Source organism: Sander vitreus, chromosome 11, assembly GCF_031162955.1.
Source record: "Sander vitreus isolate 19-12246 chromosome 11, sanVit1, whole genome shotgun sequence".
NCBI lineage: Eukaryota > Metazoa > Chordata > Actinopteri > Perciformes > Percidae > Sander > Sander vitreus.
Genome location: NC_135865.1, coordinates 8,052,003 through 8,067,032, shown reverse-complemented (window position 1 = coordinate 8,067,032; position 15,030 = coordinate 8,052,003). Strand labels below are relative to the sequence as shown.

Sequence of the window (15,030 nt, the reverse complement as noted above, 5' to 3'; positions counted from 1 at the left end):
GAGGGGGGGGCGGGGGGTTTTGACCATGAATTGCTGGATGGATCCCTGGGGGGCGGAAGGCAAAGTGAATCTGACTGATGTCCCCTCACCCTTCACAAAGCCTTGGAATGAGTGCTGTGCTCTCTCTCTCCTTATGGTCCCTTTCAAAGGTCTATAGATCCCTCCCATCTCTTTTCAAAACAGAACATTGTCACTCAACTGTTTCTCAGTTAAGTGACATTTTTTAATGTCATGGCACTAGACGACAGACTCTGTGGGGGGAAAGCCAGAGATCAGAATCACCTTGATATTTGGATGGAACTTTTGTCTTCTTGCGAAAGGAAGGCGAAAGGAAGGAAAAAGGGAGGACCCGGCTCAAAACGGCGCCTCGTTTTTCATGGAGTAACTCCCATAAACCTGCTGGTCATCACCTTTCTATCCTCACACTCCCAAAACTTTTCTGGAAGAAAAGCATTGTGATCTTAATCGATTTGTCATCTGTGCTCTCTCTTTGTAGAGTGGACATCATAAGGGCATGGCGGATGAATGTGAGAGTTTTTTTGGTATAGTGGAAATAGAAGTTGCGTGGCGTTGTCGATGAGTGAACTGCGAGTTCTGTGAGTGTAGCGTGAACTTTGTGGTGTTGTAATGCTGTGGTTTTTTTGAAATGTCAGTTCAGAGAGGACAGAAGGACGTGTCGTAGCATGCGAGAGAAAGAGAAGTGACGGGATGCTGAGAAAATGTGTCATATCGGTTGACAGGCGAGGGCTATGGTCATATCAGCTTGTTGAATACGTGTTTAAATATTATAATTGTAAAGGAGAGTAAGATTGGTCGGTGTATGTGGTTACACTTTAATGTAAACACAACAGGGTTTATTCCAACACTGATGTGTCAGCGGCCATGTTTTTTTTTATTTATGAAAGGATCATTTTCCCACCATAAAGACACACAGTATATCAGTGCCACTTTACATCAATAATTATGTTTTTTTTTTTTTAGGTTGCGTCTTTGTCAGTGGCATGATGGGTGCAGTCTTCATCAGTACTGTATGGACAACAGCCCAGATATTTCCTTTGTCTTTGTAGTCCTAACAGATTTGTCTTCAAAAACAAGTTACTTCCCATGTTTTTGTATCTAAAAACAAAATATAGAAAATTACAATTATATTTGTGATATTTAAAAAAAAAAAAAAATTCTAATTATACGTGGCAATGTTAAACAAATTCAATGCTGTTTTACAAAAGGATCAGTAGGAAATAACGAATGAAATAGAATAGATAAGGGATAATGAGAGCTTCATGTCTTCAGATCTGAAGCAGCCTGGAGAAGCTGATTTGCACTGGCCACTAACCAAAATAATGTGATGTCACTTTATTTTAAATCGAGGGGCTTTTTTTTAGACCGCAGCGCTGAATTCAGGATAATTGAATCGTGCTCAGCAAAGGAGAACACTCCTTTTAGTTTGGGGATACATACTGTAGCTGTGGGAATGCATCCGAGTTAGCATGCCTGTCCGAAGCAGGCAGTGGGATGCTCCTAGGGCTTAAAGCCATGTCAACTTAGCTACAGACTAAGTTTCAGTTGAAGGAAAACCACACACTCGAAGCAACAAGACATTCAGTATATTCATGTCTGTAGTTGTGAGGTGGATAGGAATGTACAATTCAATAACCTATGAAATGGCTTGTACTGTTAACGCACTAAAGCTTCGGTGGACAACTTTGTTTTGTCTGGATGAATACCGTCTCTTGGAGGAATACATTTTTGCACTTTTAATACAATTTCTCACTTTCCTATTGGCATGTTGTTTTCTGCTCAAACCTGTAAGTGAAATGAAAGGCACGGTCAAAAACGATTTTGAATGTGAAATCGAATAACGAGACAAGCAAATAGGCAATTAGCGTTGTAGCCCTGTGTGCCTGTGTATGCCTGTTGCCTTGGCGATGATTGTGACTGAGATTAAATCAGTTGGAATTTAATCATTCAAAAAGGTGTTGAAAGAAACGTTCCATGTGACTTGGTTTTAAAGCTATAGTGCGTAGTTTCTGCCGCCCCCATGAGGAATTCTAAGTAATGACAACAAAACTGTCGGCGCGTCCACATGATACAAGCCTTCCGTGATCACGCACGCACCCCCACCCCTCCCCCACGCAGTTGCTAGTAGCCAAGAAGTACACGGCGGATTAAAAAAAACATCATGGAATCTTCAGAAGAGGTCATTATCGTCACTCGAGTTTCTGCGCGGGAAATTCACCGGACGCCACAATCTTCTGAACGTATAATATAATACAGAGAGAGTTGTGTGGAGCTGATAGTCTTAATTTGCTTTGTAGCAACTCATTTGGCAACGGCTTGAATGTAACGGCCATTCATTAATATCAAAATGTTACGCACTAAAGCTTTAAATTAAGGAGGTTGGTTATGAAAACAACTAAAGCTATTGAATGGCATACAAGTTCACCTCAGCATGAAAGTGGAAAATCAACCTCAGCAACAGAAGGAAATCGGTATTAATCTACATTTACTGTTAAAGGGACTTCACGAGTTTCCAGAGGACAAGAAACATTGAAGTACTGATCCTTGAGCAACGATGAAGCAGCAGACTCTGGATCTTGGGGGAGGGAAAAAAAAGTAAAGTAAAAAATAAAATAAAAAGTGAATGTGTTTGGTGAAAATGTTGCATCATGTATGTTTGATACCATTTTGTAATATTGATATGAAATATTGATATGATTCTTGCAAAGTTTTTAAAAACTGAATAATTTATTACTGTCTGTTACCTCAGCGTGTCCCAGACCTGGACAAAAAGCCCCCCCCACCCCCCCCTTTTTTTTGTTTTTGTTTTTTTGTTTCTCCTTTTCTTTTCTTTGGGACTGTCAATGGGTCGGAGGCCTTTTACCGTTGAGCCCTCATATGAACAGACTTGTGATGTGTTATGGACCAAGATAAAGAAACAGAGTTTGGTCCTGCGCTGAAACAAGTGTGAGGACGTCTTCTTTACTGGAGCTCAGGTGGATGGCCTCACAAGAGAAAATGTAATGACTTAAGGAAAGTTTGTCGTCCAATTTGTAACTTTTTAAATGTTTCTTTGTTCAATGTGAAATTTCTCAAAAGGAATAGTTTGACATTTTGGGAAATATGCTTATTTACTTTCTTGCCGAAAGTTACATCGGTACATTACTAAACATTAAGCTACAAGCAAGCAGTCGTTATTTTATCTCAGTGTCAAGTCTGGAAACAGAAGGCAAAAGCTAGTCTGGCTCTGTATGATTTGGAAACAAAATCGGCCAACCGGCACCTCCAAAGGTCACTGAGTGTGTTATATGTAGTTTATTTAATCTATACAAGTTGCGGTTTTCATGTGGATTTAGGTGCCAGATTATTTTTTACCATTCGACAGAGCCAGGCTAGCTGTTCCCCCATGTTTCAAGTCTTAACGCTAAGCTAAGCTAACCGGCATGCATGCTCACTTTATATTTAGTGGATATACATTAGCGGATATACATTAACTCTCGGCAAGAAAGTGAAAAAAGCGTTATTATCCAAAAATGTCACACAATTCTTTTTGGTTTAAGGTCCAAAACACAGTTTGAAATGAGAAAGTTACCTTTCTTAAATGAATCATTCCCGCTGGTACAAAGAAACCTGCTGATTTATTGCACCGTCTTCACATTTCAGGCAGACCAAATACAAATGCTGAAAGTGAATATAATGTACCAATGATTTGACCCTGGATTATTTACTGTCTGTGCAGTAAATTGAGCACTTTCATGAATTGAAGAGGTAGCATTGTTTTTCAAATGGATACCAAGTATTGTTGAAGTAATGTAATTGATTTGAGTCGTGTATGTCCTGAAACGTTGTCCGTATGTGGCAGCAAGGGCCGTGTAACTTTAGGTCTGGGTTACAAAAAGCGAAATTTGGAGTTGTCACACCAGTTGTGTAATGTGTGTTTTTGGACAGGTCTGTTGTGTTCTAACTGGCTGTGTCAGACTGAGGAGCTAGACGAGGCACAAACAAACTGGCCTTTTTAAAATCTAGCCTCAGGGTCGATTATATTTCAATAAAGAAATACAAGTATTGTGATTTTTAAATGTTTTGATTGCTCCTTTTTTCTGTGAGATGGTGTAGGTGGGTATCCCTGATCTTAAAATGCCCGCGATAACTCACTGCCGTTCGGCCCACGATCAGAGCCACGTTGAACATGGCTACACATGTTTTGGGAGTCGTCTTGCTTGTTCAGCAGAAGCTTCCCCTCATTAATCTTCAGTGCTGTCAGGGTCCATTGATTTCAACACTGTGAGAATGCTGAAAGCTCCATTTTGCCTCATTGATTTCAACCCCTCTGGGGAGCGCGAAGCAGGCCAGCAGACAGCCCACAGAACAGGTACTGCATCTCTGCTATTGATTTACATATTCTTTTCAGGATGAAATTGGTCAAGAGAGGTGGTTAACATGAGACAAGGGGAAAGAGAGGTGGAAGATGGTCTTAAGGGTTTTTAAAAAGATAGATATCATTTCTACCCTCCAGTGGTGAATCAGGGGAAACCACCTGACTGTTCAGCCTTAAATACTTCATGCAAATCAGCTGAAAGACCAGGCAGTGCTTCAATTTGTTGCCTACACATCCGCAATAATATGGGCACGGTAGCATAACTGAAGAGTGAGTCCTTTTTAAAAAAAAAACTGCTGAGTTTTGATCATAGGATGTACCAGGATGTAGACAAAACTAACATTTTGCCTATACTTGTTTTTGTGCTCTCTCTAAGTGCTATTTGAGGGTCTTACCACTGGGGGACAGCACTTTGCGGATTACTTGTCCTCTCGCATAGACACAAATGTTTACACTTTAGAAGAAGAAGAAGAAACAAAATAAAAAAACACAAGAGATGTGCCAAAGTTTACTGCAGAGGACTACATGCCGGCTTGATCCAATCAATTCGCTGGAAAAACAAGTTTAATGATTACAATCATTTTGCATGTTAAACGAAATAAAAATTGCAAAATGTTAAGTACAGAAATACAATACAAACAGCTCATTTAAATGGAAATAAGCAGAACAGAAAAAAAGATCTGTTTGGAAATAAGAAGCACACCAACTACATTTTTGACAGGACTCAGCTGAGACAATAGAATAAACTGTTCCTCAGCTGTCATTCACTGTCCACGCATGGCTACCTTGCTGCCACCACACCATCACATCGTTCCACAATCCTCCACAATGCACACACCTCCTGTTCTCATTTGTTATTATATAGCAACCCAGATCAGGTTTCTTGTTAATCATTTCAGAACTTGTGCTGTAAATACCATTGGCATTCATCTGATAATGTAGCTGCTGGGGTCTGGTCAGTATAGCTTTCGGCTGGGTTTATTGCACTCTTGCACAATCTCTCACAATCTCATTTGAGGAGCTCGTTTTTAAGAGCAGAACCTCGCCACTACTGTACAAGTCAGTACAGCTGTAGGCTCATTTATTCCTACGGCCAGTCTGCCTTTTTTTTCCAATATCATTTCAAGGAAGCTGTGACTCAGTTTCCTAGAATTTTTAGGATACAGTGCAACCAGTGGTTTAGTCTATGTTATACGCAGGTATACGTAGTATAACCACTAAGAAAGCTCCAGGATTTCCATATACCCACAAAATGCGCAATGGCATGTAACATACTTTCCATTATAATTCTGATATATTTTGAATTGTCATCTGTGTTTTTTTTCTTCACATAGGCTAAATAAATGTATTTCCACAGTAAATTTTTTTATAAAAGTGTGTCAGAATGCAGGAAATTAAGTCTTTGACGCCCCCACCACCCATCCTGGTCCATACAAATAGGCCCATACATATACAGTACAGTATACCCACTACAATACATTAGACTACACCACTGAGTGCAACGTTCATGCAGCTCAACAGTATGTGCGTGCATGTGTGATTGTATGGATTAAGGGTGTGTTGATGCAAACGTATTGAGGGAGAGAGTTGTTGTTGAAAATGAACTCACATTTAAAGTGAAAAAAGAAGGTACTATAAGGTATAAACTTCTACCTGAGTGAACTCGACCGTGAATTTAACGACGGCAGATTGAAACAGCACGCCATGAAAGGGTTAAGTCAGATTCGACAGCTATTTGAATCTGAAAATATGATCACATCAGCTTTGAATGGTGTGGATTATATCCAAACCATCTGTTTTTAACTCACACACTGTCACATTCAATAATAGCTTCATTAGCATAACTACAAAAACACAACTAATTGCGAATGGCAGACGTGATGATGTGTGACTGTGACTGCCAGATTCTCTGAAGAGAAAGGAAGGAGCGTTAGAGAGGTGAGAAAGAAAGCAAGAAATAACAAGGGGGAGAGACAGAATAAATCAGAAGGTGGGAAAGACAAAAAGATGGAATAAAGACGTGTGACGACAATGATGCTGGTGGCGATGTCGTCAGATGGACAAAAGAAAAATAGTAGATAAATACTAAATACAAGGTCAGAATGAGAGAGAGAGAAAGACAGGCAGGAGTGATCATGGTAATCAGGAATGAGACAGAACAGGCAGCCAGGCCGAACAGAGGTGTAGAGGTATAAATGTTTAAAAAATCCTAGCGGTAAATAGGGTTTCATCTGGTTTTCTCTTGAGATTACCAAGGGCAGCAGTGAGATGACAGATATTAAAAAGGAGCGGGGAAGAAAGAAAAGTGTTAACAAGATAGCAGCGTGAGAGAAAAGACCAATTATTTGTCACAAAAGAATTTATCTGAAATCTAACTCGGGATCCTTAGTTAAAGAAATGTTGAGAAAAGAGTGAAATCCAAATGTAATGCAGGAGAGAGAAGAGATTAAAAAGGTGCAAGACATTTGGGAAGATAAAAAGAAGGTAAACAAAATATAAAGGGGGAAGTGCACTGAATTGAAACATATAAGTCTGTTCCCTGACTCATCATGTGTTCAACATGCAGGGAGGGTTAAGTAAAATATGCTATAAAGTTGCAATATGGGAAGTGTAATTCAGAGCTTAGCCAAAGCACAGCTGTATTTCCAAACATTTAGTTTGTGCACATTAAGAAAACTCACCATGCGCACACTGATTGGTCACAGGCACGGGCCTGACCCTCCGCCATGCATTCAACAGAGACAGAGAACAACAAACTTTGACTCATGTGGACCAAAAGAGATGTTTTTTCCCTGACAAAGAACCTTTAGAGTTGGAGCCAGCAAATGCTTTAATGCAGCAACCATTTTATGTTTAGTCATGCCATGTTTTTAGCTTTTCATATCCTCACGTTTCTAAATCTGTCCACACAGCTGGCCCGGATGCACCAAAATCCTTGCCAAAGCCCCTTTATGCAGATAGCGCAAGATTGTTTTTATGTATCTGGTAGGAGGTGTCTATCCAGACTCACTGGCTCATCTGGCTCCAAATTCCAACAGCAGGGTTTCCCAGGGTAAGTAGTAAGTACGTATTCTCACAAATCCTCTCCATCACTTTGCACGAACCCTGGGGTTCTCAGGACATTTTAAAGGTCTTATGACATGCTGCTCTTTGGATGCTTTTATCTCGTTTTGTATGTTATGTTCGTCCTATAGTGTGGTTGTGGGAATAAGAATTCCTGTCACCAACATTTCATTTTTTTCTTTTTCTTATTTCAAGCCAAATGCAGGCCAATTCAATAAATATTACTAAAATGCATCATACAAACTTGAGATACAATCTGGCAGTCGGTCAAAAACGCAAAACCTTGTAGCAAAGTCATTTTACTCCTCTTTCTTCTGTAGTATATGTCATGAGTGCTACAAACTTTTATGGAGAGGGTTAACAATTTAGGGAAAAAATAGCCATGAAATAGCCATGTATTATAATTTTTTTTTTTATCAGCCAGCAGTGTAATAGACATTGTCATTAAATATCATGTCTAACCCTTGATTAAAGGGAAGTGGCACGCTGCCCCTCAGACTTATTTTCCATGACATAAAATGCATACCTACAACAAGGCAATGCATTCTGCTCTATATAAGACAAATCTAAATGATGATGTTTGTGATGAGAAATCTGGCACCTGAATCCCTGTAGGCTACATAACAGCATAACGGTCCAACATAATAAATTCTGCTCTAAAGACAGTCGAGCAAAACATTTTTTGGATTCACTAGAAATTAAGCTGGAGGCCTTTGAGGGCGATTCATTTTAATTTGATTTTTAATTTTGCCAACGTAAAGTATAGAGAAGATCTATGGGGATCTATGCCAGAGAAATAACAAACCTGAAGGCTAATGACGTGCAGCTTCCAACTGAAGAAGCTTTACACAATGTTGTTAGGTTTAGTCCCATTTCACAGCAATTTATTTTGTGAACTTTAACGTACTGGTCCTGAAAGTGTGTTAGGTACCCCAAAAACTTTGGCTGAAAAAAACTTGAAAAAGGTGACAAAAACTACGAAAGAAGCAACAAAACCTTTGAAAAAGGCAACAAAAACATCAAAACATTGTCTAATTATTTTTGAAAAGGTGACAAAAACGCCAAAATAGACAAAAAAACATTAATAAGCGGCAAAAATGTCATAGAAAGCGACAAAAAGATTGAAAATGCGACAAAAAAAGCCCAGTTTTGATTATTGGGGGGCGTTGTAACCCCTGCATCCCGCCCCCCCCTCGCAAATTACACCTTTGTGGGATGGCAAATTAGACCAACTTCTTTAAACTACAATAACACAAATGAACAGCAGCATTATGGTGTAGGGCATGTAAGGAGGTAACTGAGGTCTGATTTGCTTTGTGGCTGTCCACTGGGGGTCTAAGGATTGATGCCTTTCATCGGATTTCTGAGAACTGATGCCAAGGTCTGAGAATGTCCTAAATTAGACACTGCTGCAGACTGGACAAACTGAGACGCCTGTGTTAAGTGCCAGGTGTTCTTATAAAGATGTGAAATGTTTCCAAGACAACCCATTTCACTTCTGACTGTGCTGATGAAAACCAGATGTATGGTATATGGAAGCTGCTTATTACATCAAATAGAAAACTCAAAAACATATCCTCTTCCTGAAAATATTCCAGGATGCTAACAGTTTGACGAAAAATGAAAAGGCACCAAGTCAAATGAAAATTCCCCGCCTGTAACTTAACGGTCTGCAGACAAACACCCCCCTCCTTGAAATGAGATAACAGCATTTTGAGCAAGCCATGTCCTCATCCTCCTTTTGAATGTCTGTTATGTAAATTGTCTCATTACCTGCAAAATTATTTGACTTAACCTCAATTTTCTCATAGTGAAAGTCAGTTCATTGGAAAAATCATGCTTACAGGGATATTCATTGCGGTATATATTGTGTTGAAATGAAGTCTTTTGACAGCCTGATTATAATATCCAGATATTAATTTGGTGCAGGAACACATTTACAAGATAATCTTCTTTGCAGAGCTGCACTCTTATCTTTTCACCCCCATAGGGAGAGGTATCACAGTGTTAAGAGTGCAATATGCTCAGCGTGCTCCCCCCTTTTACCTTTGTACCATGCTGATTTAATATTGATCTCTTCAGAAGTATTCCCATTGTAGTAACTAGTTCTCCTGGTGAGTGCACAGTCTTGATCACTGCAAGAGTAAGAGGTTCAGTACTTGCAACAATGCATGAATAACACTCTACCTGTTCATTAAAGGGGACCTTTAGCCGATGAGCATACATATTGATGTTCAGTGCTGGGAGTTAAAATAAACACTGGAACTGAATGCGGTCTAACACAGAAACATGGCAGCTTCCAACATACATTAGACTGGATGCTTTTTGTAGTCATGGAAACAGCGGGGTGCATTCACTTCCATCGTTTTACCAGTGTCATTGTGTTAAGTTAAATGTTCTGTGAGCCAGACTTGTTAAAAAATGACTCCATTCAGCTCTTGGCACGCTGGAAAGATACAACATTCAGGTGTTTTTAATGATAAAATAGTCTGCAGGAGATCAGACCCAGGACGGAGTGGAGCTAATTTTATAGTGTTTGGTGGTTTAATCTAATTTCATTTAATCTAGTTTCATTAAATCACATTAGCTATGCTGATCATATGTTTTGCCTGTAAAATCGGAATCGGCAAAGTAATAAATGGTGGTAAAAAAAGGGACCATCATTTCCTCTGAAATATAGTGTATTAGATGTCCAAAATGGGAATGCTAAGTGTTCTGTTTGAGAAAGTACGCTTGACTGGAATAAAATGGCTTCAACAGATGGAAGAATGACGGACAAAATGAAAATACATGTTTCTGAGGGCTATTTCTATGCAATTTGGGTTCTATTATTCTATACAAGACTATATAATAACTGTATGTAGTGTAAAAGCATCAAACAAAGACAGCAAATTACAATTACGTGCATAACGGTACTGTAATGACTATGTGGCCCTTCATATGTAGGCCCTTGCATTCTGAAAAGCCCCAGAATACAACGCATGAAGATGTTTATGGCGTTCCTCTCTCATGCATACAAACATTCCCTCTTCGTAAGAATCAGTGAATGATCACCTCCCTTCACATCATTGTAACTTATGGATGCTTAGCTGAAATACCAGGGGGGGGGATGATTGGCAGGTAAAATGTAATATTTTCATAAAATGCCATAATGAAAAATGCATTTTCACAAGATGGAGAGTGAGGCTTGAATTACTCCGTCTGGGTTTTTAAACTGAAAAAAGTTTGGAAATAAAACAGATAAGATGATATGCTATTTCTGCACTCAAACGGAACATTTTGGAGATAACGCGAGTGAAAGTCAACGATGAAGCTATTTATTTCTTTTTAATTAAACTAAACGCAGGATATGACATTTTGCAAATTCCAGTATCCAGCAGGGTTCAGTGTTGACTGAGTATCATTTGATGATCAGTTTATGACAAAAGCCCTGTTCACATTTTAGGCAACTGAAACCACCTGGTTTACAGCAAGTTAGAAAAGCTGTAGTCATGCTTGAACAAAGACGTAACTGCTGACGTCTAATGATAGATGGTACAGTGCTAAGGCCGGCTTCACACTGGCTGTGTGGCGTGAGCGTGTCAGCTGCGTGGCGTGTCCGTTTTTACTTCGGCTCCCATGTTAACAAGTTAGAGCTTACACACTACCTGCGTGACACGCACGTCTCAGGCGCGGCTCGAGCCGCGCCGAAAACGCGTACATGCTAGAAATAGGACCGCTGCCTATTTTTCATGTGACACGCAAGCATGTTTCCAAGCAAAATAGAATACAAAAAGATGTTCATATGTCATTTTGACATGAATACATATTAATACATGACATGTTGATGTTTGAAAGTCTTTAGGTTTTGACATAAATGCAGATCTAAATGTAATTTAAAAAAATAATAATAATTATCGATTTTCAAATATTGCACCTGTCAATACAGAATGAAATATTCTGTAGCCTATTTTGCCGTCAATACTGCCGACGTTGTCTTTGATGTAATCAAATCAGTATATATTATTTAATTTTATCAATGGGAAACATACATGTGTACAGACAAGGCTAGCAGCAGCAGCGCTGCGTCAGACACGTTTCTGGTGTGCAAAGACATAGAAAAATCGTAGCCGCCACGCAGCTGACATGCAACAGAAACGCCACGCTCACGCCATGCATCCAGTGTGTAGCCGGCCTAAAGCTTATTATATCTGTCTGTCTTTGTGCTTCCCTATGACTCTTGCATGTCAGAGTTACAGAATTTGCAGGACTGGATTGCCCGGACTACCTGGCAGCAAATTATTGCCTATCTCTGTTTAGTCGTATGTAAAGCTTTATCAATGTCGTTTTCAGTGACGCAAAACAAATGATAAGTATTACCTACAATCGCACGGCTGTTGTTTCTTTGTGAAGTCATGCCAACTCATGCAACCTTGTTTTCCTTTTACCTTTTTTCCTATTTACGGTCACTTGTCCTTGTTCTTCAATAACCTGCACCATCTTTCCTCAACGGCCTTGAAAAGATTGGCTCTGGCATCCCCTTCATATCTGTCTTTGTTATCTTTGACATTATTGTGTTACAACCACCTGTAAAACTATAAATCCATGATTTTATACTAATAAAATATTGGTTTACACTCTGTATGTGGGTGCCAAAAAACGACACATGTTTTGAGAGCATGTACTTTAGTTTTGGTTTTGGTGCTACACACCACTTAGTACATTTTGCAAGACGTGACAATGGCTATGTTTTGAGAGAACATTGCGTGTGTGTTGCGACACATTTTCAGTGCGACACACTAGGGATAAAAGGAAATCTACAAAGGAATCTAAACCGCGTGTGTTGTGTATATGTACGATTTATTGTGGTGAGTACATCTGTTGTACACATCTGTTCCATTAACACATATTATTTCATCTAAATGTATTAAATGAGCTGTGAGTGATTACCGGTTTATTACAGCTTGTTGGTTGAAAAACAGTTTGAGAACAGCGGCAAAATTAACAACATAGCGTAAAGAATAAACAGTGAGAAATAAATGTGAAAAGGAACTGCCAACCTGGTATGGAGACAAGCGACACATTTATGTTATCAAAACACAAACTGTAAGGAAGCAAGCTGGCAGGACTTACTGCACTCTGTCTCAATCAGCTCTCGTCCCCTCTCACGCAGCAGCAGAGCAGCCACACTCTCTGGGAGTCTGTCAGGTTTGGGTACCAATTTATTTGAGGCAAAGCACGAGTTTGCTGAAGAGCTTTTCTATAATACCTACACTTGTCTTGTCTGTTGTCATTTCAAAACACAAGGCAGTTAGTCATACAGTACGTCATCTTTAACATTAAATTTACTACAGGAAAAAACACGTCTTCATGCACCCTTTTTGATTTTTTTTTTTCTTCTCGTGCAGACGAGATACTTTCTCGTGCGCACAACATACTTTTTTCGGGAGCACGCCAAAGTATCACATGCTCACACGAAACCAGTCTAAGGGTAGCAAAAATATGCTAACGAAGTACTGCTACGGTTATGTGGCTAAAGTTAATATTTCACATTCACAGCATGTTGTGTGTTAATGACACTATCAGGTACATTCTGCATTTTGCAGCAATTCTGACTGGTACTCAGATTGGTTTCTCGTGAGCATGAGATACTTCCGCGTACACACGAGAAAAGTATCTTGGGAACCAGAAATTATGAGAAAAAAGGACATTTCCCATGTCCCTTTAGGGGCTCCGCAAATAAGCCACTTTTAAAATTTAAAGTAATGTTTCCAAGCAAGGTATATACTTACAGTATATTTCATCACTAGACAGATGCTGTCTAAACAGTTTCCAAAAAGAAGTTGTCTCTTGGCACAGCTTTATGAGAGGTAAGTTGAGCTAAAGCAGCAACACAAGCAATACAGTCACATGCAATTACATTATTGGCATATATCTGGAGGCCCCCACATCAGAATTTGAACCACAGGATATTTATTCATGTTCATTGAAACTATAGCTGTTGCAGTGAAATGCTATTGGCTATCAAGCTTTCTTAATATGAATGAATTCCATTGTTGTGACTAATTTAGAAAGAACATCAATACTAGTTGTATGTCTCATTAAAAGAATAAAACACAGATGGTATGGATTGATGTGCTTTCGATATGCCTGTAAATGCTCCTGATTAGAAACACCAGCCTTTAATTTTAGAAGAGCTCATGTTTTAGTTGAGCTCCACTGAGCATAATGCGAGTGGCCTCTACAGGAGCTGCGAATGACAGAAACCATTAGTTTGCCTAACCATGTGAGCTTAATATGCACTGAACACTGACATGACATAATTAGCATTCCAGATCACAGAAACCTTTTTTTGTCCTTGTTTACAATTTTGAGAGTCGAAACGTCAGTATTGTGCTACTCATTAACTCCGATATGAAAACAAAGTCCCACAATTAGCATAAGTGAAGCAGAGTCCTCAGAGACAGACATGCTTTTGAGATGAAACATAATGACAATACACTTGATTGAAGGGGCTGAGAGAGGTGACTATATCTGTACATATGAGGTCACAAATGAAATCTAACACTGTATTCATATTTAAGACACGCTATTAGCATGCAGGGACAGGGATAAGGAAACAGGGATGAGGAAGAAAAGAAGGTAAGTGAAATTAAAAGTATTTCTTTTACTAGCAGCTGATGGTCGATTAAGATTTTTTTCTCGACCATACTAATCATCTTAGAAGGTCACACCATTTTAATTGCTCGTATCGTGTGTGTCTTTGGCATTACAATACTACACTGACATCTCTTGGTCGTCCAAAGATCCCTTTTTAACACTGAGTAAGTGTTTTCAGAGATATGTGTAACTGCCTGGTGAGCGCAAGCAACTAGGAGCAATACAGTTGAGCTTGAATGTGAACTAAATGAGCGTTAGAGAGGCTTTAAAGAGTTTTCACAACAGCGAGGTTACTGTACATATGTGTAGGATTTCCCAACACTTCAGGTGTTGATGGAACCCGCCCAGGCCATCGCTTCAGCACTGTGAGGAGGCTTTTGTGAGAAGTTGAAGACAACTCGTGAATATATAAGTGGATGGCTTTTTTTGCACTAACTGAGCAGAGGAAAAATAAGGTGTGAAATCATCCAATAATCACAGCCTATTCAAACTGTTTCTAATGAGAGAGGGTGCATGCTCCCATGATCTGTTTCTATTTCAGACTAGTCAATGTCATTTTTTTTCTCTCTCGTTCACTGTCCGTCTCTCCTCTCTATTGTCACAATAAGGTTGTAAAGTGGTTTATTTTACACCCATTACATGCTGGGTAAATGATGGCTAAAAACATTTGACAGCTGCATGCCATCAACAGTTGAATCTCTTGAACAGGATGGTGCACAGTGCGAGTCCATGGTGTATGTGCTAAAGGCATTGGTTAATTACTGAGTCATTAGACAGGCTATGTGCGCTTTGTGCTACAGTCTAGGCACAACATAATTAGTTATTCATGTTCAACATTCTTTACAAACAAATACAGACATTTCAAAGAGAAGGTATGTTTTTTTTCACCCAGAGATACTGCAAAACGTGACAATAATTTCTGCCAAGTGAGGTGCCATCCACTCTCATGACTA

General features: G+C 39.4%; 1 protein-coding gene across 1 annotated transcript in view; it reads left to right on the top strand.

Moving 5' to 3' along the window:
• The first annotated feature begins 4,287 nt into the window (after window positions 1–4,287).
• pth2ra (parathyroid hormone 2 receptor a) overlaps window positions 4,288–15,030 on the top strand; it is a 76,708-nt gene continuing 65,965 nt past the window's right edge. Inside the window, exon 1 of the mRNA XM_078262872.1 lies at window positions 4,288–4,369. Coding sequence (XP_078118998.1) covers window positions 4,288–4,369 — 82 coding nt within the window. The remainder of the gene's footprint in view (window positions 4,370–15,030) is intronic.